Here is a 27,452-nt window from a genome sequence, read left to right on the forward strand (position 1 = left end):
AAACATAGAATAACAGTGAATAAAACATATGAACCCGGCGCGTAGCGCCGGAATACCACTAGTTTTATATAAAGTCTACTCTCCAATGTCTCCATTATGTTGGATGTAGCTAATAATTAGCATAGAAATGCTAGTGACTAATTATTGCTTATTCCCAATGATTAGGGAAGAGTCGACTGGATAACATGGACTGCATGTAACCATATAATACAATACAGTAGACCTTCATACATACTTTCAGTATTATATACTTAGTAAGTATGAAAACATAAGTAAAAAAAAAAACATAAGTAAACGAATTGAGCAAGTAAATCAATTCCCATTTTTCATTTGTATCATCAATTTTAAAAGAAATCACAACGCCTAACACGATATATTATTCTAAGCAGTATACTACCTAGGTATTTTTACACATTATTTCTAAAACTATGTAGTATTAAAAAAATTGTTATTTATTTGCTCATTGGTTGAATTCTATGAGACATAGAGAGAGGATATATAATGGAAGAGTTAAGGAGAACATATCACTTGTAAGATTCGTTTAGAAGAAAGCTTTTAGTAGTTACTGAGTGAGTGGTGTCTTCCTCTTGATCTCGTGTCCCCTTTCATCCTTACACGTTTTATAGTTTAAATTTAAATTAAAAAAATGAAGTAATTCTTCTTAACAAATTATAAACTCAAATTTGGTATTAGAATCACTCGATTAATTATAGAATCATCCCATAAATGTTTTTCCACAAGTGCCTATGATATAGAAGTTTTATATCTGAATGTGAATGTGAAGAGAAAAATGTTAATAAAATTAAATAATGCGGCTGCAATAATGAATACTAAGGTGATGTTATGGTGATGAAAATGCTGCAAATGTTCATTTGACTAATTTAGCATTTGCGCCGGGATAGAAATGACTTTGTGCGACAAAACTGTATATGTTATATATATTTTTTTTTCAGATGAATTTATCTCAATATATATATATATAGTTTACTGAAAAGAATAACAAGAAAAGATGAAAATAACTTATTAATAGATAGATTTAAGTTTACTATTTGTGACATAACAATTGACACGTGAATCAAACTATGCATTTATCAATTTTTTTTAATAATCCACTCAAACCGGACATGGTTTAATGTTTACATATTAATATGAATCATAAGATACCAACAACAACAAATTCCAATGTTGTAAAGTTTTTCACCCCAGTTATATATACTTGAATTTCAAAGTATATATGAAAATAATAGCAGATCATGAACCCCCCCCCCCCCCCCCCCCTATTTCTTAAAGTTTGTTATCCCAATGATACTTGAATTTCCAAGTTGCACCATTGATAGATTGATAAATACCATCTCCCCTCACAGACCATCTTATCCAAGCGTTTAAGTCATGTGGATACTGCCTACTTTCGAACGCGACTATCACCTGAAAATGCTCCAGATGAGGACCTTGCCATATGTTACACCAAAATAGTGTTGTACCAAATAAATTATCGTTAAAATCAAAACCGTACACTCCTCCGTATTTCCTCACGTGCCACCCCATATCGTTGTCTTTGGATTTGCAATGGACTTTCATTAGGGATCCATGGCGCACCTGGTTATAGATAAAGAACGACCCTCCTATCGCTTGTTCGGTGCACACACTTAAAAGGATAAGGATTACTACTGTAAGACGAAACATTGTTATTTATTATTGTTGTTGTTTCTTTTAGTAATGGATGTTCTGAAGTATTTATACACGTTTTGATCATTGTTTTAAAAGGCTACGCGTAAAAATCTCTCTGTTTTAAGAAAGTTATCTTCTGTTTTAATTGTTTTTCGGTTATTGTAGCAAAGAAGAGAAGACAGCTATCAGCTTTTAAATGCTCGTCAAGGTAACGTACATGAATGTAACAGGCAACATATATCAGATAAACCTTTTATCTGTTGATATGTCGCATATAGGGAAAGTTAGCTAAATTTTGTATGACATGGCTCAGTTTTATTGGATGATCTTGGAGAATTAATTTTGCATACGTGGTGGCATATCTGAGAGGCTTACCCCTATATAGAAGATAGAGTTCAATACACTTTTTACAAAAAAAATTTTTTATCAACTATCTACATAATCAAATCAAATTTTGGTCGATAGAAAATTTATTCTAAAGAACAATTCTAACCGACTATTTAGTTTACGTGGAGGAAAACTATGCATTTAGTTCTAGGTTCCTTTGCTAGCGAGAAGACCATATGTAAAAGCAACATAAACCTAAAAAATCATAAGAAGACTACAAGTCTCTAGGGTATAACCTAGAAGACACAATAATAAAACACTAATGTGATATTGAGTTTAGATGTAAATACTGCAAATGTTGTTCATTTGACCAATTTAACATTTGCGTTTGAATGATTCTGGTTTATGCTATATAGTTTATTTATTTCAGATGAACGAATCTCAAAACATATGAATATGATTTACTGAAAGAAATATCAAAAAAAAAAAACTGATCAAAATATTTATTAAAAAATAGTTGACAGGTGAATCAAACCTCTAAGAGTATATACATTATCAAGTTCTTACATATTCCGTCGAATGAATCATAATACCAATATCACATTAATACACAAATTAGTTGAGAAAGATACAAAACACACACACATAGTATATACTAGTATATATGAACATAAAAAGAGATCATGATGAGACGTCCCTTATTATAAAGGTGTACCATACCAATGATACTTGAATTTCCAAGGCGTTGCACCATTGATAGATTCATAAATACCATCTCCCCTTATAGACCATCTTATCCAATTGTTTCTGTGTTTATACAGCTTACTTTCGTACGCGACGAAAGACGCATTGCGACTGAAATTAGGACCTGACCAGACGTTGCACCAATAAAGTGTTTTATCAAGTATATGATCTTTAAAATCAAAACCGTAAAATCCTCCGTATTTCCTCACGTGCCATCCCCTATCGCTGTCTCCTGATTTGCAATGGACTTTCATCAGGACTCCGTGGCGCACCTGGTTATACAGAAAGAACGACCCTCCACTCGCTTGTTCTGTGTATACGCTTAAAAGGATCAGGATTATTGTTAGACGAAACATTTTTTTTTAAAAATTTCTTTTTGTAATTGGATGTTCTGATGTATTTATAAACGATTTGGTCATTGTTTGAAAGGCTGCCCGTAAAAATTTGACTTCTCGAATAGAAGTTGGTCCACCGTCGGTTTTTATATACTGATTGCATTTTACCATTAAAAATAAATAAAGAAAACAATAGTCCTTGAAGATTTCAAGAGGAATATTCAGAGGTTTAGCGGTTCTGTCGCAAAAAAAAAAATTATTTAGTGAGGTTACGGTCTTAATTCTTAAATAAATCAAATCCCAATGATGTTAACTAATCCGAATTTAAACTCGACGAAGTATATATAATTGATGTGGACAAAAGTATAAATTTGATTTGGTGAACTCCAAAATTGTATAACTCTAATAATGCAAATGTCAGAGACCAGCTACACTAGTTAAAAACAAGAACAGCAGAAAAAGTAAATCCAGATTAGGTTCCAGTATAAGAACACAGCACTCAAATTTCAATTTGCATACATTGCCGTTACAATGTCGCTTGTATAGTTGTATAGTAGCAAGATCACTCGTTAGCTCTCATTGAAGCAAAAACGCCCTACACATATTATAGAACATTGTGAATTTGCGATTGGATTATAGCACCTGTTTCAACAAAGAATGAAGGCTTTAGGCGATTTTCCATCAGAAGTCCCTTCGCATCTTATCCTTAAGTGAGACTTCTTTGTATGATTTGATTTTTCCTGCTGCTTGCCTTGAAGGTCTCCCAGCATATGTTTCTCTCATCTCCTCTGCTTCATCGCCTGTTGGTTTGTTCTTTGATTCTCTTTTAAGCTCTGTTGAAACTGAAGATGATACCTGACTAGACTCCTCGACAATACCATCGGGCAACGGAGGATCTGTGGATACTTTGATGTCTCTCTGAGATGTAACTTCTGTCGATTGTCTTCTTGAAGAGACTCTTCTGTCAAGTATACATTTAGTTACAACAGTCCTAACTCTTCTATTCTGAGGAATAGATGAAATTTTTATATCACTACAAAAACCTGCTTTCCCTGGTTCTCTCTTTCGTGTCATGTAGCTCTACTGCTTCGGGCTTAGACCCGATGGACAGATCACTCGCAGAGCATCTGAAATGGGATCATTTATGAACAAGTTATCAAGCAAGAAGAGCGGAAAAGGAGAGAACAAATGGAGCTTTATACAAACCCGGATTTTGCAGCAGCTTCTTGATCATCATGTATACCATTCAAGTTTTCAGTCACGCCTAGCTCTTGGATATTAAATCTCCTAGACTGTCTTCTCAAAGAAACCCTGAGAAATATGAAAATCGCAATTTTAGCAACCTTCAAAAGGGCACTCTACTTATAAACATGGCCTAACGCTTATTGCAGACCTCCTGGTCATATTGGTTGTCTGTGCTGACTCTCCTGGTCTGCCAATTATATCCAATACTTCGGAATTGGCGGGACTCGACCTTCCAGAAACTCTGCTCTAAGGAAAAAAGACAAATCCAGAATGACAAGTTTGTACAAGACAGTGGATGTAACAAAAAGCAGACTTAGCAAGAGAGAAACTGGACCTTTTGTTGTTGGCTTTGTCATTTATTTGCAATGAGTTACAGTCAGAACTCTCTGAAGCTTAAAACAGAACGGTGATAAGGTAAAGGTGTTTAGAGTTTCCAATGCTCCACAATGATAACCAAAACGCTACCACTATAATCTTAACCGTTGCTTTTATTACCAGTCTTATGATCCTCGCCATTTGGATGAAAGACTCCGGAAGCCCCACGAGAAGCGTTTGCACGATCCTGAGAGTTACAACAAAAAGTTTGAACAATCTACTAGTATGGTGCTAATGTCCTACTTTTAGAGGTTCGCAAAAGCCAATGCTCATAAGTACCTTGTCTTCTGATGCGTCGTGGTGTGTACATGGAAGCTTTTGTGGCTGGAAAGAAAAGTTTACACCCTCTCAACTATGTAATAAATATGGTAATCGGAAACTAACATACAAAATAAAACAGACCTCAAGCGGCAGTTTCCTAGCCATGAGTACCCCGTTCTTGCAACTAAGTTCGTGCTGAAGTGCCTTCAGCTGAAACACACAGAAAATTCCAGCTGAGGAACTTATAGTTAATGATTAAACAGTCCTGTGTTTAAGCAACTTGGGTTCCAGACTAGGAACATACTTGGTCTTTGCTTGTTCTGATCTCCTGCCAGGAAACAATAATGAAAAAATAACTTCGGAATCACATTGTACTTCCTAAAATCACAGTACATATCCAAATAAATCACTCAAAAAAATTGAGATGTACCGCCAAGATACGAGTGTTGGTCTGGGAAAGCTGCAAGTTCTGTGTTTGCACCATCTGTAAGTTGACCCTATACTTCTGCAGCTCACTTCCAGTCCTCTCAATGATTGCACTATAATCACAAAAACAACAATACGCATTAGCAGCGAATCAACGTACACAAAACACTCACAAGTCTCATACTTTCTCTCCGTGAGGGCTTTCATCAGTCTCATGTTTTCCTGCAAAAATAAAAAGAGAATGCGTTTGAATAAGGTAGAGAACGTCATAAACATTTTTAATGAACTCAATAAACATTTTGCCTTTTGAAGCTTTTCAGCGTATTCTTTGGAAGAGAGTGACAAAGATTGCTGCTGCTGATTCGCTCCATGGTTCATTAGCATCACTTTCTGATTCGGCAAGTTTGTGATATCTCCCAGTGTTCTTCTCTGTGCACTGTTCATCGGAGGATCCTGAATCATCTTCTCTCCTTTTGCTTTGTTAGTAGAAACACCTGTATATTTCAAATGCAAACACTCATCATCATCGAACACTCCACAAAAGCAGAATCAAACTCTAACAATCGATAAAGAACAACGAAACTCCAAGCAATTAGCTGAGATTCAATTTACAATCTAGATCGAAACGAAACCATACGAGATCCGATTGAAAGGATCTCTCGAAATGTGAGCTAAAGCAAGGCTAACGTCGAACCTTCAACGGAGTGATCGGCGACTTTAAGCACCGTCGTTCTCGTCCGCACCATCGGGAAGGCGGAGTATAAACCCTAATGCCCCCTTCGCGTCGCCTCTCTCGGGATCGGAATTGAAAAATTCCGGAGGGAAAATAAGAAGTGACTGGGTCAACGTAATGTCACCAATTTGGTTCGGTTTAACTTTAACCGGTTCGTTTGCTTTATTTAATTTCACCGAGTTTAAACGATTCATGTTTTTTTTGTTCGGTTAAATCTTTAACTGGTTCACTTGGTTTATAGGAATAGACTATTAGATTGGTTTACGCGAATGTCACCAATTTGGCTCGGTTGAACCTTAACCGGTTCGCTTTCTGTATTTAATTTTAATTAATGTGCTTAAATGATTCATGGTTTTTGTTCGGTTGAATCTTTTGAACTGGTTCGCTTGGTTTATAGGAATAAACTATTAGATTAATTTTGCTCGGTTTAACCTTAACTGGTTTGCTTTCTGTATTTAATTTCACCGAGTTTAAACGATTCATGTTTTTGGTTCGGTTAAATCTTTAACTGGTTCGTTTGGATTATAGAAACAGACTATTAGATTGGTGTACGCGAATGTCACCAAGTTGGCTCGGTTTAACCTTAACCGGTTCGCTTTCTGTATTTAATTTTAACTAATGTGCTTAACCGTTTTCATGGTTTTGGTTTTTAACAGTTTTAATGGTTAAAAAAACCACAGATTGTTAGTTAGTCGTTTCCTTCTTTCAAGAACCTCTGAAACGACTCGAATCTTTCAGAGCGGGGTCCATGGCGTTTTCGAAGCGTTCGTGGACGTTGTCTTCGTTGCCACCGGAGATAATAGAAGAAATACTCTACAAGGCTCCGCCTGAATCTCTACTCCGGTCAAAACCGACGTGCAAGCAATGGCACGCTCTCATCACCAGCAGAAGATTCATCTACGAACACTTGCGTCGCTCCCCGCAAAGATTCATAAGAACCAATGAGACAGTAGTACATATCATGGATCCGGTGACAGGAAGACGCTCAGATTCACCACTCCCAAAAGAGCTGTACGATGTAAGAGTGATGGTACACTGCGACGGACTCATGCTGTGCATGCGTGGTAACAGCCAATATAGAAACACCAAACTCGCGCTTTGGAATCCCGTTTTGAGGAAACTCGCCTGGATCAAACCATCGACATGTTTCACAACTTCTGATTACTACGGGATGGGATACGACGGCAAGAAGTCTCGATGTGACTACAAGATCTTGAGGTTTACCGATCGTCGCTATGATGATATGCATAATAGTAATAATGATGATTATTATGAAGATGAAGAAGAGGTTGAGATATATGAGTGCAAGACTCGTTCGTGGAGAACTCTTGACGCCAAGGTTGATTGGGATGTAGATATCACGTGCAAAGGCGTGTCCGTCATGGGGAACATGTACTGGTTTGCTCAGAAGTATTGGGATGCTGAGAAGAAGCACAGAAACTCTACATTCTACGTTTCGATTTCTCAGCTGAAACGTTCAAGGACGTATGCTTTGCTCCTCCCTCTCGTGGCGATAATTATCTAGCCTGTTTCGATGGAGATAGATTGTCTTTGCTACAGCAAGACCAAGAAACGACAAGCCCGATTGAGGTGTGGGTTTCAAGCAAGTTGGCTGGTGATGGGGATGTCTTGTTCAGCAAGTATTTCAGTGTGTCCCGCCCCGATCTTCCGGCGTTGCTGTTCCATACAGATATGGCTCATCCGGTGTACTGTATTGGGAAGCACAAACGCGTTATGGCATGGTGCGAGGGAGATGTGTATGATGGTGATGATAAGATTCCTCCTACTTGCGTCATTTTTTATGAAATTGATGAGGGTGGGGTAAGAAGACAGCTTGAGACAGAGCGACACTACTACGGGTCTGGCTATTCGGGGACTTTTCTTTGTGGCTACGTATACGTTCCAAGTCTAGTCCCTCTTTCGGTATAAGGGGTGGATAAGAGGGTTTTGGTTCTGTGTTCTAAGCTTTAGTTTTAGTCTTTGTGTTGTTGATACTCTGCGCTGTATATATGTTACTGAAAATGACATTGGTTTTGGTTTTTGTATGACAATCTTGAGAGGGTTTAGGTTATGGTTCACAGATACTTATGAAAATGCAACTTATGAAAACTGTAATTAGCTCAATTTGAAAGAAAAAAAAAAGTCATTTTGTAGTAAAGTTTGATTGAATTCTATTTATATATAAAGAGTAAAGAAAAATCTACAGATTTATGAAAAACTGCAATTAGCTCAATCTGATAAAAAAAAAGAGAGAAAAAAAGAAATCATTTTGTAGTAAAGTTTGATTGGATTGTATTTATATATAAAAAGTAAAGAAAAATCTACAGATTACCCCTAGAAAATATTTGAAGAATGCAGAGCATTGTTTGTTTGTAACATTTTTCTGATAAAAACATTTGTATTGCAAATGAGTAACAAACTAAACTGATCAACAACACTAACAGATTATTATTAGATTGAATTCCGGAGGGAAAGAAGAAAGAAAGACACGGTTCGGTTGGGTTTACTGAAACTGACACCCAACAATCTTGAGAGGGTTTAGGTTATGGTCCATAGTTGTATCATTTTCAACAAAACTTATGAAACATGATACAATGCTACTAGTAGGAAAGAGCTTTTCGGAACAATGATAATCAGTCCCTTGTTGAGAATCTTACTCAGGTTTTTTCACTCTCTTAATCTTCCTTATTCTCTAACACTTTTTATATGTTTTCTCTGTTTTTGTCTGTGCAAAACTTTATTTTACCGAACTCATTTTTCATTCATTTTTGCTTTCTTTCTTACAATCATGTTTACCGGCGCTAAGCATGTTTCCTATACTTCTAGTTCTTATACTCATCTATACTTCTAGTTCTTATACTCATCTTCTAGTGTTAAACTTAGTTACCTTACTAGTTACATACTTCTAGTTTCGTAGACTAATCTTACTAACTAACTAACTCTTAACATGAATATTCACTTGTAACTACTAGTTACATAACCAACTTCCTTGTTGACCTTGATTTTGACTTCTCTTCTTTGGTTCGGTTTAACCTTAACCGGTTCGCTTGCTTTATTTAATTTCACCGAGTTTAAACGATTCATGTTTTTTGTTCGGTTAAATCTTAAATCGGTTCGCTTGGTTTATAGGAATAGACTATTAATTTGGTTTACGCGATTGTCACCAATTTGGTTCGGTTTAACGTTAGCCGGTTCGCTTTCCGTATTTAATTTCATTAATGTGCTTAACCGATTCAAGGTTTTAGTTCGGTTGAATATTTTTAACTGTTTTAACGGTTATAAAAGAACGAACCACAGATTGTTAGTTGCTTCCAAGAACCTCTGAAACGACTCGAATCTTTCAGAGAGCGCCCATGGATTCTCCAAAGCGTTCTTGGTCGTTGTCGACGCTGCCACCGGAGTTAATAGAAGAACTACTCTACAGGGCTCCGCCTGAATCTCTGATCCGAGCAAAACCGACGTGCAAGCAATGGTACTCGCTCATCACCAGCAAGAGATTCATCTACAATCACCTCGACCGCTCCCGCAAAAGATTCATAAGAACCGTTGGTACGGTGCAAATCTTGGATCCGGTGACAAGAACACGCTCAGAGACACCACTCCCAAAAGAGTTCCAACGTCCATATGGTGTAAGAACGATGGTTCACTGCGATGGGCTCTTGCTGTGTATGTGTGGTTACTTTAATTACAGAAACACCAACCTCGCGATTTGGAATCCCGTTTTGAAGAAAATCACATGGATCAAACCCTCGACGTGTTTCACAACATCTGATTACTACGGGATTGGATACGACATCAAGAAGCCTCGTTATGAGTACAAGATCCTGAGGTTTACTGATCACCTCTATGATCATAATGTTACGTATGATGAAGATGGACCGGAGGTTGAGGTATACGAGTGCAAGACAAGCTCCTGGAGAACTCTTGACACCGAGGTTGATTGGCAAGTAGACCTCTCGTGCAAAGGTGCGGCTGTGATGGGGAACATGTACTGGGTTGCTAGTAAACATGATGAACAATATATTCTAGGTTTCGACTTCTCCGTTGAGAGATTCAAGGACGTATGCTTTTGTCCTCCTCCCGCTTTCAATAACTATCTAGCTTGTTACAATGGAGATAGGTTGTCTTTGCTACAGCAAGATGAAGAAGAACCATGGGATATTGTGGTGTGGGTTACAAACAAGTTGGCTGATGTGGATGTCTCGTTCACCAAGTATTTCAGTGTGTCCCGACCAGATGTTCCGGCGTTACTGGACCATACAGATATGGCTAATCCGGTATACTTCATTGGCAAGCAGAAGCGTATCATAGCATGGTGCGAGCGAGAGGTATTTGGAGGTGATGATGAGATTCCTCCTACTTGCATCATTTTCAATGAAATCGATGAGGGTGGGGTAAGAACACAACTTGAGACAGAACGTCACTGCGGGTATGGCTATTTTGGGACTTTCTTTTGTGGCTACGTGTACGTTTCAAGTCTGGTCCCTCTTCCTGTGTAAGAGGTGGACAAGAGAGAGAGAGAGAGAGGGTTTTGTTTCATGTTCTAAGTTTAGTTTTAGTTTTTGTTTGTTGATCTTATGCACTATAAAAATGTTACTGTAATCGACATTGGCTTTTGTTTTATGACATTCTTGAGAGGATTTTAGGTTATGGTCTATATAGTTGTATCATTTTCAACAACACAAATGAAATCATTTGGAAAGTGGTCATATGTGGTTGGACCATAATAATTAATGCTCCACAACGTCATCTATTCTATACTAAAAGCACGATATAGAGTGATTTCACAGTGTCCACGTCGACAAATTTATTCGGCCAATCAAAACATTTCAATAATACACGTATGACCTCCTAAACTGTTGCTTTTGTATGGGCTTCAATGTGGTTTTACTGGGCTTCGTCGGTTTCAAACTACCGGTACAATTAGAAAAAAAAAACCTGAGACGGATAACACGATGCTCTCTCCTCTATCGCTTCGTCTTCACCGTTTTCTCTCCATCCTTTCAGTTCTCTCGATCCTCATATTATAAATATTCGGCTTTAAGGAAACGGAGAAGGAAAGAAGGAGACCATATGGAAAGACATGCATTTGAAGATCTTCACAACCACATCAAGAGCTCGGCGGTGATCGTGACGGAGCCCGATTTCAACGCCAAGATCTGCCACTTCGGCACCGGGCAGCTCTGTGGGGAAACAGACGGATCGAGAGATTCCAAAGCCGTTTGATTCGAAGGAGTGATAGGATACATGTCGCCGGATTTTCAGGCTTTGGGGTTGCGACTCAGGAATCAGACGTGTTCGCCTTCGGAGTCATGATGCTTGAGCTTCTCTCCGGCGAGGAGTCGTTGAAGTATAGGTATGAGAAATCGACCGGGGATTTTGAACGGACTTTGGTGATTGAAATCGCGAAAGCGGTGGTTGACGGCGGAGATGGTGGTGACGTAGGGGGCGGTTGAGGAGGTGGATGGATCGGAGGTTGGGGGATTCGTTTCCGGTGACGGTGGAGGAGAAGTTAATGCGGTTGGCGTTGGAGTGCGTCGAGGATGAGGCGGTGAACCGGCCGGAGATGGGAAGAGTCACCGGAAAGATATCGCAATTGTATTTGGAATCGGAGAAATGGTTGGCGAATATGAAGACTTCCTTTCCAGGTTTCAGAAGTCTCATTTCTTTGTTAGGATCGCAGAGTCTGGTGAGCCGCTTTGGTCAAAGAAACCTCTGTGTTGGGAGATACAAAGCTAGAGGAAAAGCGGGAAAAAGAGACCTTGTGTTAGTGCTTTTTTAGATAGAGGAGAGTTTGATCTTAATGTTGCTGGAGGTGTAGCAAGAAGTAAGGCAAAATGTTGTGCCTTACCCAATGGAGACACATGATGGTAATTCTTATAAGTTGTTGTTTTAACCTACTGATTCTCACACAATGCCTTTATTTGGAAGGGTGAAGGTCTCTTTACAAGTTTATATCGCTGACTGTCCCAATGAACCAATCATTGAGATACTGCAGTTTGAGAAGCATCAAGACATGGACCAACTTTCTGATCATGAACACAAGGATCCATATGGGAACCTTTTGAAGTGGTTGATACCGTTGGATAACACTATTTCTCAGCAACCCCGTTACCTCCTATAAGCTCTACCCCAGATATCAGCAGCAGTGCACACAAGCCATTACTCTCTTCTGGCTCAGGATCTCAGCTCTTCTCATTCGTCCATTTTAGAAGCTACTCCATGTTAGCTCTGCCGGCGCCGTGTTTATAGTTTCTGTACGTATGTGTTTGTGGAAGGTAAAGGTCTTTCTTTTTGAATGTGGGTGTGGCTAATGAGCTCAAGTGTTGTGGTTTCATGGCTCATGTTGTTCTTTTTTGTGTAGCTTAAGCGTTTTGGTTTCATGTCTTACAGCAGTGCACACAAGCCATTACTCTCTTCTGGCTCAGGATCTCAGCTCTTCTCATTCGTCCATTTTAGAAGCTACTCCATGTTAGCTCTGCCGGCGCCGAACACTGCACCAGTTACTGGACCGTAAAAACTGAAAGCTCCAAACCATCATTTGACCTTGAAGACTGGAACTGTTACTCAGGTCAAACATTATGGAACGGTCACAAGTCTGGGACTGAAGAGCGCTTATCTTTCCGGGGTGTCCCTTTGGAGCGGGATAAATTCTCTGTTCGTTGTGGACGTGAAGGCATATGCATTCCTGGTAAGAAGATGGAGGAAGAAACTCGAAATCATTCAACCTATTGATATCAATTCTTTTACAGCTGATTGTAATACAGATAAACATTTAATATAAATAGTTTTAAATTTTTATAATAAATTCTAATGTATATATGTAACATAGTCATATTTAATATAATATGGGTATATTTTGTTAACTCTTTGGAGGTTCAATCTTGACGGACAAGAGGGAATAGCAGAGCATAAATCCCAGTGATATATTGATGGGCTTTAAAACAAAAGAAATGTCAAAAAATGTTGATTACATACAATCTGTATCACCTGTTTACGAATTTATAAACATAAACAAAGAAATAACTATTTAATATCACTAAACTTCAATTTGAAATAAACTTTAGTATCACTAGGCACAAGCTAGGTTTTTAGATTTGTGGAATCATAACAAAACGAGAAACAAAAAGAATGGAAAAAAGCTCAAGGAAAATGATACAGTCAAATAAGTGGCGATGTAAATTAGACTGAAGTAAAAGTAAAATAAAAAAAAACCATTATACAAAGTCGAATAAGGTGGCACTACAAATAAGTAAATGATAGGAAGAGTAACAAAAGAGTTTGTAGCAAAGACGCAAAGAAAAACACAAGAAATTCAGATAAGGAAAAAAATAGAAATTAAAAATTGTTAGTAAAATGGAAAATTCAAGAATCATATACAGTATCAAAACCTTAAAACAACACAAATGAACCCCGTAGGCAATAAGTAAAATCAGTGACCACATCAAAACACAAAATTCACAAATACGGTATCACTTACAAATATTATCGTGACACATAACAATTATATATTTAAAATTGTGACATTTGTTAATATATTTCATAATTAAAGATAAATTACATTTACGTATTATATATTTTTTACATATTATAAAATAATAAGTATATTTTATAATTAAAAAATTCAGTAACAATTACATTTACGTATTATATGTTTTTTTGTGGAATGTTTAATAGTTTTAGTAATTTATGATTTTGAATAAAATTCAATGCAAAGTCTAAAATCTAAATATTAAGTTGTGAATATTTGTTCAAAGCTTTTATAAAAAAAATCAAAGCAAATTTGATTGCGTTTCGATCATTCTCTTCTACGAACTTGAGATGCTTCAAAGCATGAGTTAGCTCTTTGTGTATGCCTAATGACAGGCTTAACGACGTGATTAACATGCTGAGGATTAGTTTAGATTAGCGACGGTACCACGAGCTTCACGTCATGGATAAGTTATGGTGTTCTCTTTGTGGAGTAGATCTACTAAGCTCTTGATTTTCTTTTGTACGTAATTAAATGACAGCTTCAAGATTTATCTCTTCTCAACATGTTCTCATTTTTTTTCCACATATATAATTCTAATACTCATGCCTTTCTAATGCCACAGATAAATAGTTAAACAAAAATTAAATGGATCGCTCTCACCGTCTTTCCTCTTTCTCTTTGTTTCCGTTAACAAACATGAATCACTTGAACATTGATTTTGAGAACAAGATTGTAGAGTTTATACAATAATTGAATCTAAAAAGCCTTAAGATGGTTAAATTTCTGTGGATTTTATTTATAATCAGATAGCTCATGCTGATTTGTTTCGGCTATACAAAGCGGCTGAGCATTTGTGTTGCCTACATGAGGAAATAACACAAGCACAAGTCCGTATTCTGATTAATGATTGTGCTGCTTTCGAATAAGCTATATTTATTAAACTATTTAATTACTAATAATGAAGTTCTTATGTACGGTGTTATAGAATCTAAATGTATTCTTAGAATCTATATGGATCATAATTAAAGCTTAGATAACACAAATGCTCTTCGCCTCTTTGTATATAGCCGAAGCAAATCAACACACGAGAGTTATGTGATAATAAATAAAATACACCAAAATTTTACCATTTCTAGGCTAACACAAATGCTCTGTATTCATTTCACATGTTTGCTCAGCATCCCAAATATATTTTTTGATTGTAACAATAAGAAAATTTTGAGTTTAAATCATTGCAAATTTGATATACGATTTATATGTTATATATCATAACCATGATATATAAGGATTATATGTTAAAAAAATATAACTGTCAAAAACCCCGGGCGTAGCCCGGGAAATTCCCTAGTATATAGTAATAGCCTTCAATTCCAACCGTTACTTCGCATTTTTAATTTGAATACTCACTATAAAAAGACTTAGAACCCAAGAAAAGAAATTTACCCTAATCATATATTCGTGATGAATTCTCGCGAGTTTTAGTTGTTACTTTGATTAGATTGGTTTACGGATCCAATTTCGTTCGGTTTAACCTTAACCGGTTCACTTATATATTAAATCAGTGAGTTGCTTAAAAAGATTCATGTTGGGTTTGGTTTAATCATTAACGGTTTTAACGGTTAAAAGAACCATGCACGCACATCTTTCTATATAAGAAAGCAAAAGATATATCCAAGAAACTACTCGAATCATAACACCTCCTAAGTTCCATTTTAGTAAATTTGCAAGTACGGATCGGGTTCAGATATAACACATCGGGTTTGAGTCGGTTTTGTAACACATCATAGAATCCATAAAGTAATGATATATCATTCGGATTGGGTTATATCAGATGGATTGGGTTATATCAGATCGGTTCGGATATATCAGAAATAAAATCTAAAATTTAAAAGTAAAACATAAGAAATATATAATTATTTATATATAATTAAGTATTTAAGGTAGTTATTTAAATTTTAAATACTCGTTGTTAGATAACATATCAAAATAAATATGAAATTGAATATTTGAAGTATATATTCATGTTTCATATAATTATATTGTATATTATTTTGGATATTCGGATCGGTTTCTTTGGATATCTTATCCGATTTTTCGATTTTTTTTTCGGTTTTTCGGGTTACCCGTTCGGGTTCGGTTAATAATACTTCGGGTTCGGATGTGTTTTGTACCACCTTACAGGACCCATTCGGATATTTTTTACATTTCGGACCAGGTACGGACCGGGTTTTTCGGTTCGGATTTCGGGATACGAATATTATGCCCATGCCTAATATTGATACTCACTATAAAATTTAGAACCCAAGAAAAGAAATTTACCCTAATCATATATACGTGATGAATTCCCGCGAGATTTAGTTGTTACTTTGATTGGATTGGTTTACGGATCCAATTTAGTTCGGTTTAACCTTAACCGGTTCACTTATATATTAAAATATTAAATCAGTGAGTTGCTTAAAAAGATTCATGTTGGGTTCGGTTTAATCATTAACGGTTTTAACGGTTAAAAGAACCATGCATGCACCTTCTTCCTATATATGAAAGGAAACCATTTATCCAAGAAACTACTCGAATCTTCCAGAGCGCGGCTCATGGCGTCTTCACAGCGTTCATGGTCGTTGTCATCGCTGCCGCTCGATATGATAGAAGAAATATTCCACAGAAGTCCGGCTGAATCTCTACTCCGATCTAAACCGACGTGCAAGAAATGGTACGATCTCATCAAGAACAAGAGGTTCATCTACGAACACTTGCGTCGCTCCCCGGGAAGATCCCTTAGAACCGATGAGCGACGGTTCCTAAGAATCGACCAGACGGTACAAATCATGGAACCGGTGACAAGAACACGCTCAGAGAAACCGATCCCACACGAGCTCCAACCACTAGAAAACATCAAAGCCATGGTTCACTGCGACGGACTCATGTTGTGTATGTGCAGCGACATGGAATCAGGAATCGTCCACCTCGCTCTTTGGAACCCCCTCACGAGGCATATCACACTGATCCAGCCCTCGACACGTTTCACGACTTCTGACTACTACGGGATTGGACACGGCGTCAACAAGTATCGAGATGGTTACAAGATCCTTAGGTTTTCTGATCGCCGTTACGATAATTATCATCATCATCATCATTCTGAAGTGGATTTTGAGATTTATTACTGCGAGACGAGTTCTTGGAGAACCCTCGATGATGCCAAGGTTGATTGGAATGTGGATTTCACGTGCCATGGTGTGTCTGTTATGGGGAACATGTACTGGCTTGCTCATAGGGATGTTGAGGAGGAGGAGGAGCTCGAAAGCTGTATTATAGGCTTCGATTTCACCGCTGAGAAATTCATGGACGTATGCTTTTGCCATTCCATTTTTGATTACAATTACTTGAGCTGTTTCGGTGGAGATAGATTGTCTTTGCTACAACAAAATCACGACGAGCCAAGTCTTATTGAGGTGTGGGTTTCAAGCAAGTTGGCTGATGATGGGGGTGATGTCTCGTTTACAAAATATTTCAGTGTGGTCAGCTCTGATCTTCCATGGTTACATCTCGATAGATCAGAAGATGCTAGTCATCCGGTGTACTACATTGCCAAGAACAAACGTATCATAGCATGGTGCGAGGGAATGATGGATGATGGTGATAGACTCCCTGTTTGGATCATTCTCTATGAAATTGATGAGGATGGTGTAAGAAATCAACTTGAGACAGAACGACATTACGAGAATGACTATGTTGGCACCTTCCTTTGTGGTTACGTGTATGTTCCAAGTCTAGTCCCTCTTCCATGATAAGAGAAAGGAGGTTATGTTTTCATGTTCTAATTAAGCTTTAGTTTGGGACTTTTAGTCTTTTGTTTGTTGATCTTCTGCAATGTAAAGATGTTTACTGAATTAACATTGGTCTTTGTATGATAATCTTGAGAGGGTTTAGGTTATGGTTCACAGTTGTGTCATGTGTGTATCAGTCATCTTTGTTGTTCAATAAAACTAAGATACATGCCGTAAAGAAATGCCATTGTTGTTCATTTATGTAGTTAACTGATTGATAAATTCTATTTATAAATGCAAGGAGTAAAGATATATCTACAGATTGCACGAGGAGACAGAGCACTGCAGTTGTAATGTAACATACATTGCAAATGTAAACCATGTTGAGATGAAGAGATCAAGCTATATGAAAGAAGGATATCAAAGGCACCAGACTTGAGAAGTTAGGCACCAGACTTGAGACTGTTGCTAAGGCACCAGACTTGAGAAGTTAGGCACCAGACTTGAGACTGTTGCTACAGTACTCGGCCCAGAAAGGAAGAAGCCCATGACAGCCTTTCTCAAGCTCTTAAAACCCTTGTATCCTCTCTATATAAACTTTATAATCTCTTCATTAAGATTCAAGCAAGATAATAAAAAGTCTCTGGTCATCTTTGAATTCTCTCTCTAGCCTTTAATCTCATTTCCAAATCTCATTAATCTCCAATCTCTAATCTCTAATCTCTTTAATAATCCTCTCAAATCTCTTTCTAATCTCATTTATTATTCAAGATGTCTAGAAATATTATGGTATCAGAGCCTGGGTGAATGTTCTTGAGTTCTTGAGGGTTCTTGAGATTATCCAAGGCTAGATCTTTGAAAATCTCAAGAAAGTTTCTGTTGGTGTTTTTACTGAAGAACTAGCCTAAAGCTGGTTTCTTTGGTGGTTTGGAGAGCTCAGATCCGTGTTCAAGCTTAAAGGTCAAGTCTTTGAAGTGTATTGGTGCTTTTGTGTACAAACTGAGAGGTCTTTGAGGTGTTCTTAAGGATCTAAGTGAAAAAGTTCAAGTCTTTTCAAGCTAGTGGGTTACTAGAGTCAAGATTGAAGCTTTTTGAAAGATGGAAGATAGTGGTGGAGTCTACATGAAGATTGCTACCAAGTTCAAGGGAAACAACTACCTTGTGTGGTCTAGGATGGCCAGGAATGCTATTGGAGGCAAGGGATTGCTCAAACATCTCACATCCAGTGTGATTCCAAAGCAAGAGATCAAAGAAAAGGAGGAAGAAGAGGACGAAAGTGAGACTGCCTATGATAAATGGCAACAAGCTGATTGTATGGTGATTAATGCTCTTCTTGCCTCCTTGGATCAGAACTTGATGGATGCTTATAGCTACTGTGATACAGCTAAAGAACTTTGGGATACATTGAAGCAAATCTATGGAAACACCTCAAATCTCAACAGGGTCTTTGAGGTGAAGCAAGCTCTCAATAGTCTAGTACAAGAAGATATGGACTTTGAGAAGCATTTGGGCAAGTACAGAGCACTGTGGTCTGAACTAGAGATGTTGAGGCCAAATACCATTGATCCAATGGAGCTTAACAAGAGAAGGGAGCAGGATAAAGTCTTTGGACTGCTTCTCACTTTGAATCCAGCATATGGAGGGTTCATTCAGCACATGTTGAGAGATGAGACTCTACCTAACCTAGAAGAGGTGTGTGCTAGGATCCAAAAGGAATATGGGAACATGGAGCTATTTAACAAGAAGGGAAAGGAGCTAGCTTTGGCAAATCAAGCAGCGCAAGCTCAAGGAGATCAGGGAGAACTTGCACAAGCTAACAAGGCCATCCATGGCAAGTATGAGAAGTTTGGTGGGAGTTGTGATCACTGCAAGAAGCAAGGCCACAAGAAGAGCCAATGCTGGATCCTACATCCTCATTTGAAGCCAGCCAAGTTCAAAGAGGCCAAAGCTCACATGGTGGAGAGTAGTGGTGGTGGTGCAAGCAAGGAACATGCTGGAGAGATGGATAATGGGAAATCTTTGGTGGCTTATACTGGTGGTCCTAGTTCTAGAGGCAGCACTAGTGGTGATGAATACTTGAAGAGATCAGACTTGGATGTTCTCATCAAGCTCTTCAAGGAACATGGTAACACCCTTGCATACTCTCATGGAGCTTCTATGATTGCTAGAACTGATAGGTTACTAGAGGACTCATTTGACATGTATAATCATCTTAGAAAGGGTATCCTTGATAGGATTGATCATGCATATGATTCTGCCCATGCATATAAGCCCTCTAGTATACTAGCGCATCTAGCTAACTCCACATCTAGTTCATATAAGCCTCTCATTGTTGATTCTGGTGCATCTCATCACATGATAAGTGACACTAGATTGATTAACAATATTGAACCTGCTCATGGTAATGTGATGATAGCCAATGGTGCTAAAATTCCTATTAAAGGAATAGGAGAGCTCAAGCTATTTGATAAAGATTCCAAAGCGCTTTATATGCCTGATTTTACTTCTAATCTTCTTTCAGTTAAGAAGTGTGCTACTGATCTGAATTGTAATGTCATTTTCAGCCCTAACAGTGTAAAATTTCAGGATATTGAAAGCCATAAGGTGCTTGGAAGTGGAGTTACCAAGGGAGATCTTTATGTGCTAGAGAATTTGAGCTTCTCTGCTCCTAGTTCAAAATTTAGTTGTTCCTTTTCTTCTGCTTCTACTAGTCTAAGCAAGAATGCATTGTGGCATGCTAGACTAGGACACCCTCATAATAAAGCTTTAAAACTGATGTTGCCAGGTGTTTCTTTTGAGAATAATGATTGTGAAGCTTGTATTTTAGGCAAGCATTGTAAAACTGTTTTTCCAAACTCTTCTACTATTTATGAAAATTGCTTTGATCTTGTTCACTCGGATGTTTGGACAGCTCCCTGCTTATCTAGGGAAAATCAGAAGTATTATGTCACTTTCATTGATGAAAAATCCAAATACACCTGGTTAACTTTAATTCCAACCAAAGATAGGGTGCTTGATGCATTTAGAAACTTTCAAACTTATGTGATTAACCAATATCATGCCAAGATTAAAGTTTTCAGGTCTGATAATGGAGGAGAGTACATAAGCAATGCATTCAAGCAACACCTATCTGGCAGTGGGATTCTTCACCAAACTAGCTGTCCATACACTCCTCAACAAAACGGTGTGGCTGAGAGGAAGAACAGACATTTGATGGAGGTCGCTAGGTCCTTGATGTTTCAAGCCAATGTCCCAAAGAGATTCTGGAGTGATGCTGTCGTTACTGCTTGCTACTTGATCAACAGGACACCTACTCTTGTGCTACAAGGGAAGTCGCCATTTGAGGTGCTCAACAAGTACAAGCCAGTTCTCTCACATCTCAAGGTCTTTGGGTGCTTATGCTATGTAATGGTTCCTGGTGAGTTGAGAAATAAGCTAGAAGCAAGGAGCTCCAAGGCTATGTTTATTGGATACTCTACCAGCCAGAAAGGGTACAAGTGCTATGATGAAGACACTAGGAGAGTGATGATCTCTAGAGAAGTGAAGTTTGTGGAGGAAAGAGGGTATTTTGAAGAGAAGAACCAAGAAGATCTGAAAGATTTGGCTTCAGATAGAGCAACAGTCTTGAGAACTATACTGGAGAATCTTGGTATCAATGTGAACCAAGGAGGTGGTAGTGCACCAAGGGATGCGCCTACTACAACAACAAATGGAGGTCACGAAAGTGCACCAGTGAGTGCACCAGTTACTGATGGAGTTCATGTTCCTACTCTTGATCATGAGGGGGGGAATGAATCAGAGACTCTTAACCAAGGAATGGGAGAGAGTAGTTCAAGTGGTCAAGAGAGTTCTAGTTCTCATGATCAGAGTGGTGATCAAGGTGTGGAGCCTATGAATCATCAAGGAGAAGCTGAGGCTAGTGGTGATCAAGGTGTGGAGCCTGTGAATCATCAAGGAGGAGCTGAGGCTAGTGGAGATGATGCGCAAGAAGAGGACAATGTGGAAGAGCCAGAACCTGTACAAGGTCCCATGTTGAGGAGGAGCACACGGAATAGGAAGCCTTCCAAATGGGTAAACACGAGAGTGTACTACAATGCCCAGGCTGTGGAACATTCTTCTCAAGCTGTGTGTTCTTTTGCTCAATATCCAGAAGAGCATTGTGCATTTCAAGTGAGCTTGGATCAGAGTCATGTTCCAAGAAGCTATGAAGAGGCAATGCTGATACAAGAGTGGAGAGATTCAGTTAAGGCTGAAAGTGATGCTATGATCAAGAATGAGACATGGTATGAGAGTGCATTGCCAAAAGGGAAGAGAGCTGTTTCTAGTAGATGGATCTTCACCATCAAGTATCTTCCAAATGGAGAGATAGATAGGCGCAAGACAAGGCTTGTTGCAAGAGGTTTCACTCAAACATATGGAGAGGACTACATTGATACATTTGCTCCAGTTGCTAAGCTCCATACTATCAGGATTGTGCTCTCTTTGGCTGTGAATCTCGAGTGGGATCTTTGGCAAATGGATGTAAAGAATGCCTTTCTTCAAGGAGAGCTAGAAGATGAGGTTTACATGCATCCACCACCTGGTCTTGAGCATCTGGTGAAGAAAGGGAATGTATTGAGACTAAAGAAAGCTATCTATGGTCTCAAGCAATCTCCTAGAGCTTGGTACCACAAGCTGAGCACTACTTTGAATGGAAAAGGATTCCGCAAAAGTGAGCTTGATCATACTCTCTTCACTCTCACTTCTCCCTTGGGTATTGTTGTTCTCCTTGTGTATGTTGATGATATCATCATCACTGGTAGTGATAATGATGGTATCAAGGCTACCAAGGAGTTTCTCAAATCTGTTTTTGAGATTAAAGACTTGGGAGAGATGAAATACTTTCTTGGCATTGAGTTGTGTAGAGCCAAGGAAGGTTTGTTCATCTCTCAAAGGAAGTATACACTTGATCTCTTGAAAGATGCAGGTGCTTATGGAGGAAAGACAGCCAAGATGCCCATGGAAGATGGGTACAAGGCGCCACGTGAGGGGGAGCTTGAAGATAGCAAGCCTTTTCATGATCCAAAGCTTTATAGAAAGCTAGTGGGTAAGCTCATCTACTTGACCATCACTAGACCTGATATTTGCTTTGCTGTGAATCAGGTGAGCCAGCATATGCAAGCTCCAAGGGAGCATCACTGGCACATGGTGGAGAGAGTGCTCTTGTACCTGAATGGAACACAAGATCTTGGAGTGTGGATGGGCTGCAACAGAAGCACTGAAGTGGTGGGCTACTGTGATGCAGATTGGGCAGCAGATAGGACTGATAGGAGATCAACTACTGGCTACTGCACATTCATTGGTGGTAACTTGGTTACTTGGAAGAGTAAGAAGCAGAAGGTGGTTTCATGTTCTAGTGCAGAAGCTGAGTATAGAGCCATGCTGAAGCTTACCAACGAGTTGGTGTGGATCAAAGGGATCCTGAAGCACTTGGAGATTGATCAAGCTACACCAATGACCATGCATTGTGACAACCAAGCAGCAATCCACATAGCCTCCAACTCAGTCTTCCATGAGAGAACCAAGCACATTGAAGTAGATTGCCACAAGGTGAGGCAAATGATTGGTCTTGGAGTGATTCTACCTTGCTACACCAAGAGTGAAGATCAGTTGGCTGATGTGTTCACTAAGGCTGCGCGGCAAAAGACTATGGAGTCCATCCATATCAGGTTGGGACTCATAGATCTTGGCAAGAGAAACTAGTACCCCTTACCATGAGGTCTTTACTCTTTTTCCCTCATCAAAGTTTTGTCCCAATGGGTTTTTCTTTGGTGAGGTTTTTAATGAGGGAGATCTCATGGCTTCCAAGCTTGACTTGTTCCACATGGTCAAGCTTGAGGGGGAGTGTTGAGATGAAGAGATCAAGCTATATGAAAGAAGGATATCAAAGGCACCAGACTTGAGAAGTTAGGCACCAGACTTGAGACTGTTGCTAAGGCACCAGACTTGAGAAGTTAGGCACCAGACTTGAGACTGTTGCTACAGTACTCGGCCCAGAAAGGAAGAAGCCCATGACAGCCTTTCTCAAGCTCTTAAAACCCTTGTATCCTCTCTATATAAACTTTATAATCTCTTCATTAAGATTCAAGCAAGATAATAAAAAGTCTCTGGTCATCTTTGAATTCTCTCTCTAGCCTTTAATCTCATTTCCAAATCTCATTAATCTCCAATCTCTAATCTCTAATCTCTTTAATAATCCTCTCAAATCTCTTTCTAATCTCATTTATTATTCAAGATGTCTAGAAATATTAAACCAAACCAGGCGGTGGAGTTAGTGTTTCGTAAGGCAGATGAAAAACTTGTCAACTTTTTTGCTCTGCTACTGAAGACTTTTAGAAAATTGAAGATTAGATTAAACCAGATGAAAACCAAATTACATTAGTGAAATCAAAGTTATGAGACCGTTTTTTTCCCCTAATTTACGGGCTTAAATTGTCTTTCAGTGGTGGTATAGACTTGGGTCTTCTAATTGTATCCAGCTAGATTTTTTTTCGATTTGGTTAAGAATACTATTTTTACATTTTAATAGGCTAATAAAGAGGTTTGGCCCATTTGCGTACGTGTTAATTATATAAAGTTTATTGTTGGCTGAATTAACAAACCGACCTTAGCTCAGTTGGTAGAGCGGAAGACTGTAGTGGGTTATCCCAAAGAAATCTTTAGGTCGCTGGTTCGATTCCGGCAGGTCGGATATTCTTTTTGCTATCTCCTTGTTATATCTATGGGACCCACATCTACATTGCTAACTCGCGTGCTTAACCGTTGATTATCCCATACGCTATTTTCGCGTAACAGAAGTCAATACTCTCCGGAAAAATTCCAAAATTAGCCTCGATCATGTTCAGAAGATCCTTCTAATACTATCTTGCCACGTGTACACCTTCTCCTTCCTCGTATACAGTCTCTAAAAAAAGAAAAAATCACAGTTTGAGAAGAAAAAAAAACGAAAATGGAGAAACGAACTTTCCTCTCCCTCCTCTTGCATTTCGTCGTCTTCATCGCTTGTACCTATCCGTCTTCCTCTATCCTCTTGAACGATCGGAGCTTCGAGATATCGAACTTGCCTTCATCGCGCGCGGAGAAGCTGATCCGCGAGCTTAACCTTTTCCCGAAGCTCGACGTGAACGTGATCGATGTCGGTGATTCGCCTCTCGCTTCCTCGGAGGAGGTGCCTTCGATTGTCGAACGGAGCTTCAGATTCCCGAATATTGTATCCCATAGCGACGACGGCGCTTCCGTCGAGGATTTAGGTCATCGTGCTGGCTATTACAAGCTTCCGAAATCTCAAGGCGCAAGGTTCATTGTTGCTCATGTGTATCTTGAAGCTTACTCACACCGGATCGTTTGTGGAATTAGTATCTGATTTGTTATGCTTCATTGAGAATCTGCAGCTAGGTTGCATGTTTATGTTGATCTTGAACATTTTTGCTAGTACGGATTTGTATCTTGGAGCTTAATCGTACTGATTCGTGTACATTTGTGGATTTAGTATCTGATTTGTTATGCTTCATCCATAATTTGCAGCTAATTTTTTTGTGTGTTTATGTCTGGTAAAATAAATTCTCAATTAAATGTTTTGTTCACTTGTATGTTTGGTGGTGTTTAGGATGTTCTACTTCTTCTTTGAGTCGCGCAAGAAGAAGAAGGATGCTCCTGTTGTGATTTGGTTGACCGGAGGGCCTGGATGTAGCAGTGAACTGGCTATGTTCTATGAGAACGGCCCTTTCAAGATCGATAAGAACATGTCTCTTGTTTGGAATGAGTATGGATGGGATCAGGTATTTATGATCCTTATAAACTAGCTCCCCAATTCTTATTAGCTTTTTTGATCATGAGAGTTGATTGAGAGTTGATGTTGCAGGTTTCCAATCTCCTGTATGTTGACCAGCCTGTTGGAACTGGCTTCAGCTACACCACAGACAAAAGTGACATCCGTCATGACGAAAAGGGTGTTAGCGATGATCTGTATGATTTTCTGCAGGTCTGGCCTTGTGAATACAGAAACTTGCTTCCAAGCTTTGACTTGGATAAAAATATCTTTTTAGATACTGATTACGTTTCCTCATGTTACCTCAGGCTTTCTTTGCGGAGCACCCTAAGCTGACAGACAACGACTTTTACATAACTGGAGAGTCATATGCTGGGCATTACATTCCGGCTTTTGCTGCCCGAGTCCATAAAGGAAACAAGGCTAAGGAGGGGCTTCATATTAACCTTAAGGCATGTGATTTTTTTCTCTTTCTTACGTTTTTAATGGAAGGCTGGTATTCACAAGTAGAATCTTGCAGGGATTCGCCATTGGAAATGGGCTTACAAATCCTGCACTCCAGTACCCAGCTTATCCTGACTATGCTTTGGAAATGGGTTTAATTACGCAATCAGAGCATGATCGTTTAAAAAAGATTGTCCCACTCTGTGAACTATCAATTAAGCTTTGCGGTACTTCCCCTAATTTCTCTATCAAGTTATGTCTATAAAATGCTCCATGCCTCCATGTGTTGTAACCTTTAATGGATACTGAATCCATGTTTTTTTTTTTCAGGAACTGATGGAACAGTTTCTTGCTTGGCATCATATCTTGTTTGCAACACGTTGTTCAGTGGTGTAATAAATCATGCTGGTGGAGTAAATGTAAGTCCAAAACAACTGTTTAATTTTTATTATTAATTGGCCTTTCATATAATATTATTTCTGGCAACATCATGTGAATTTTCTTTTCCTTCAAAAATGTGACTTCCATCTATCCACAAGAGAAACCATCACTTATAGAATGCAATGGTGTTTATTATTTCTGCATTTAAAGTAGGGAGAACTGAAGAGTAATATGGTATTTGTTGTGTAGTATTACGACATCAGGAAGAAGTGCGAGGGGAGTTTGTGCTATGACTTCTCAGACATGGAGAAATTCTTGAATCTGCAATCCGTGAGAAAGTCGCTTGGTGTTGGGGACATAGAGTTTGTCTCGTGTAGTACTAGTGTCTATCAGGCAATGCTACAGGATTGGATGAGGAATCTCGAGGTTGGTATTCCCACCCTCTTGGAAGATGGAATCAACCTTCTTGTGTATGCTGGAGAGTATGATCTCATCTGCAACTGGCTCGGTAAGTTCCAAAAGCATAACATAATCAAATCCAGACTAAATAATGATATAGACGGAATATAGTTGTGAACCAAACTAGATTAACTTAACTAGTAAAAAATACAATTGTTAATCTGTGTTTGGTAGTAGAGTAATATGCAAAACATGATATACTTGAATTGGAGCAGGTAACTCGAGGTGGGTGAATGCAATGGAGTGGTCAGGACAAGAGAACTTTAAGGCGACTAATGAAGTTCCCTTTGTGGTTGATGGTAAAGAAGCAGGGAAGTTAAAGAGTTATGGACAACTTAGTTTCCTCAAGGTCAGGCTTTTCTTACATAAAATCAGTCTTTCCATAGTTCTATAGACTATAGTAACAAGAAAGAGTTTGATGACAACAGGTGCACGATGCGGGACACATGGTTCCAATGGACCAGCCAGAAGCTGCGTTGAAAATGTTGAAGAGATGGATGGAGAATTCGCTTAGTGGAGGAGATGATGATGATGTGGCGACTACTATTACAGAAGGAGATGATCTGGTTGCTCAGATGTGATCTCATCTTCTTTCCAATTGCAGGAAAACATAAATAGCAGCAAACATTGTGGACTGTGTTGTGTACACGCTTGAAAGTTTACTTCTTTAATTTGATCTCAAAAGATAATTATATGTAGGGGTAGTAACAAGTTGATATGCCTTGATGAACAATAATATAATCTTCAAATTAAGAACTGGACAGAGTTGCCTTTGTCTAGTGATCCAGACCATCCTGAGTATTCATCAACCTCTCTCTGATTCGAGCTCTTTCAATATTCATCAGCCTCCTTCCTCTTCTCGTCTTCTTCCTCCGCCTCTCCCCAGCTTCATTGTCCACCACCGAAGCCCAATTCTCCTCCTCCTCCTTCCGCCATCCCCGTTTGTTCGGCGGAGGTGGTCTCTCCCCGAAGGAGGTAAGGGTGGTGCTGCGATGGAGGAGTAACGGTA

At 38.8% G+C, this 27,452-nt stretch overlaps 5 protein-coding genes, 1 non-coding gene and 1 pseudogene across 12 annotated transcripts; 5 read left to right on the forward strand and 2 right to left on the reverse strand.

The window, feature by feature from the left end:
- Positions 1 to 2,473: 2,473 nt before the first annotated feature.
- Positions 2,474 to 3,384, reverse strand: LOC111200831 (S-protein homolog 8). The gene has a single exon (XM_022692238.2). It carries the CDS (start codon positions 3,093 to 3,095, stop codon positions 2,697 to 2,699), a length of 399 nt encoding a protein of 132 aa, XP_022547959.1. The 5' UTR covers positions 3,096 to 3,384; the 3' UTR covers positions 2,474 to 2,696.
- A 141-nt stretch (positions 3,385 to 3,525) lies between these two features.
- On the reverse strand, positions 3,526 to 6,348 carry LOC106351144 (SHUGOSHIN 1). Of its 3 annotated transcripts, none has more exons than XM_013790965.3 (13): positions 6,076 to 6,348; positions 5,685 to 5,875; positions 5,566 to 5,603; positions 5,386 to 5,494; positions 5,260 to 5,283; positions 5,097 to 5,165; positions 4,974 to 5,018; positions 4,815 to 4,881; positions 4,654 to 4,705; positions 4,468 to 4,560; positions 4,281 to 4,385; positions 4,118 to 4,201; positions 3,526 to 4,035 (listed from the first exon to the last, which is right to left on the reverse strand). In XM_013790965.3, exons 1-13 carry the CDS (start codon positions 6,125 to 6,127, stop codon positions 3,756 to 3,758), a joined length of 1,209 nt encoding a protein of 402 aa, XP_013646419.2. In that variant the 5' UTR covers positions 6,128 to 6,348; the 3' UTR covers positions 3,526 to 3,755. The 3 variants fall into 3 exon arrangements, with proteins under 3 accessions (XP_013646419.2, XP_013646417.2, XP_013646416.2); XM_013790963.3 differs by having other exon boundaries at positions 3,526 to 4,032; positions 4,654 to 4,711; XM_013790962.3 differs by having other exon boundaries at positions 4,654 to 4,711.
- A 296-nt stretch (positions 6,349 to 6,644) lies between these two features.
- On the forward strand, positions 6,645 to 8,153 carry LOC106351145 (annotated as a pseudogene).
- A 137-nt stretch (positions 8,154 to 8,290) lies between these two features.
- LOC106381198 (putative F-box only protein 15) lies at positions 8,291 to 12,982 on the forward strand. Of its 5 annotated transcripts, none has more exons than XM_048753767.1 (3): positions 8,291 to 11,984; positions 12,046 to 12,392; positions 12,508 to 12,982. In XM_048753767.1, exon 1 carries the CDS (start codon positions 9,468 to 9,470, stop codon positions 10,611 to 10,613), a length of 1,146 nt encoding a protein of 381 aa, XP_048609724.1. In that variant the 5' UTR covers positions 8,291 to 9,467; the 3' UTR covers positions 10,614 to 11,984; positions 12,046 to 12,392; positions 12,508 to 12,982. The 5 variants fall into 5 exon arrangements, with proteins under 5 accessions (XP_048609724.1, XP_048609750.1, XP_048609812.1 ...); XM_048753793.1 differs by having other exon boundaries at positions 12,113 to 12,392; XM_048753855.1 differs by having other exon boundaries at positions 8,291 to 12,392; positions 12,479 to 12,982.
- A 2,791-nt stretch (positions 12,983 to 15,773) lies between these two features.
- On the forward strand, positions 15,774 to 17,577 carry LOC125585294 (putative F-box only protein 15). The gene has a single exon (XM_048754090.1). It carries the CDS (start codon positions 16,126 to 16,128, stop codon positions 17,371 to 17,373), a length of 1,248 nt encoding a protein of 415 aa, XP_048610047.1. The 5' UTR covers positions 15,774 to 16,125; the 3' UTR covers positions 17,374 to 17,577.
- Positions 17,578 to 23,992: 6,415 nt separating this feature from the next.
- Positions 23,993 to 24,082, forward strand: TRNAY-GUA. The gene is given in 2 exon segments: positions 23,993 to 24,029; positions 24,047 to 24,082. It is a non-coding gene; the product is annotated as a tRNA-Tyr (tRNA).
- Positions 24,083 to 24,263: 181 nt separating this feature from the next.
- On the forward strand, positions 24,264 to 27,137 carry LOC106346181 (serine carboxypeptidase-like 49). The gene is made up of 9 exons (XM_048754062.1): positions 24,264 to 24,687; positions 24,998 to 25,169; positions 25,253 to 25,372; positions 25,468 to 25,611; positions 25,680 to 25,830; positions 25,934 to 26,022; positions 26,234 to 26,492; positions 26,659 to 26,792; positions 26,872 to 27,137. The coding sequence occupies exons 1-9, from the start codon at positions 24,341 to 24,343 to the stop codon at positions 27,022 to 27,024; spliced, it is 1,569 nt and encodes a 522-aa protein (XP_048610019.1). The 5' UTR covers positions 24,264 to 24,340; the 3' UTR covers positions 27,025 to 27,137.
- The last annotated feature ends 315 nt before the right edge of the window (positions 27,138 to 27,452 follow it).

The sequence above is a fragment of the Brassica napus genome, chromosome A1, assembly GCF_020379485.1.
Source record: "Brassica napus cultivar Da-Ae chromosome A1, Da-Ae, whole genome shotgun sequence".
NCBI classification, from domain to species: domain Eukaryota; kingdom Viridiplantae; phylum Streptophyta; class Magnoliopsida; order Brassicales; family Brassicaceae; genus Brassica; species Brassica napus.

Coding starts and splice junctions, on each gene's coding strand:
- LOC111200831 (XM_022692238.2), bottom strand. CDS start 3,095: ATGTTTCGTCTAACAATAATCCTGATCCTTTTAAGCGTATACACAGAA.
- LOC106351144 (XM_013790962.3), bottom strand. CDS start 6,127: ATGGTGCGGACGAGAACGACGGTGCTTAAAGTCGCCGATCACTCCGTT. Junction 5,876..6,075: donor CGCCGATCACTCCGTTGAAG/GTTCGACGTTAG, acceptor TGAAATATACAG/GTGTTTCTACTAACAAAGCA. Junction 5,495..5,565: donor AAAGCCCTCACGGAGAGAAA/GTATGAGACTTG, acceptor TTGTGATTATAG/TGCAATCATTGAGAGGACTG.
- LOC106381198 (XM_048753855.1), top strand. CDS start 9,468: ATGGATTCTCCAAAGCGTTCTTGGTCGTTGTCGACGCTGCCACCGGAG.
- LOC125585294 (XM_048754090.1), top strand. CDS start 16,126: ATGAAAGGAAACCATTTATCCAAGAAACTACTCGAATCTTCCAGAGCG.
- LOC106346181 (XM_048754062.1), top strand. CDS start 24,341: ATGGAGAAACGAACTTTCCTCTCCCTCCTCTTGCATTTCGTCGTCTTC. Junction 25,170..25,252: donor ATGAGTATGGATGGGATCAG/GTATTTATGATC, acceptor TTGATGTTGCAG/GTTTCCAATCTCCTGTATGT. Junction 26,793..26,871: donor GACAACTTAGTTTCCTCAAG/GTCAGGCTTTTC, acceptor TGATGACAACAG/GTGCACGATGCGGGACACAT.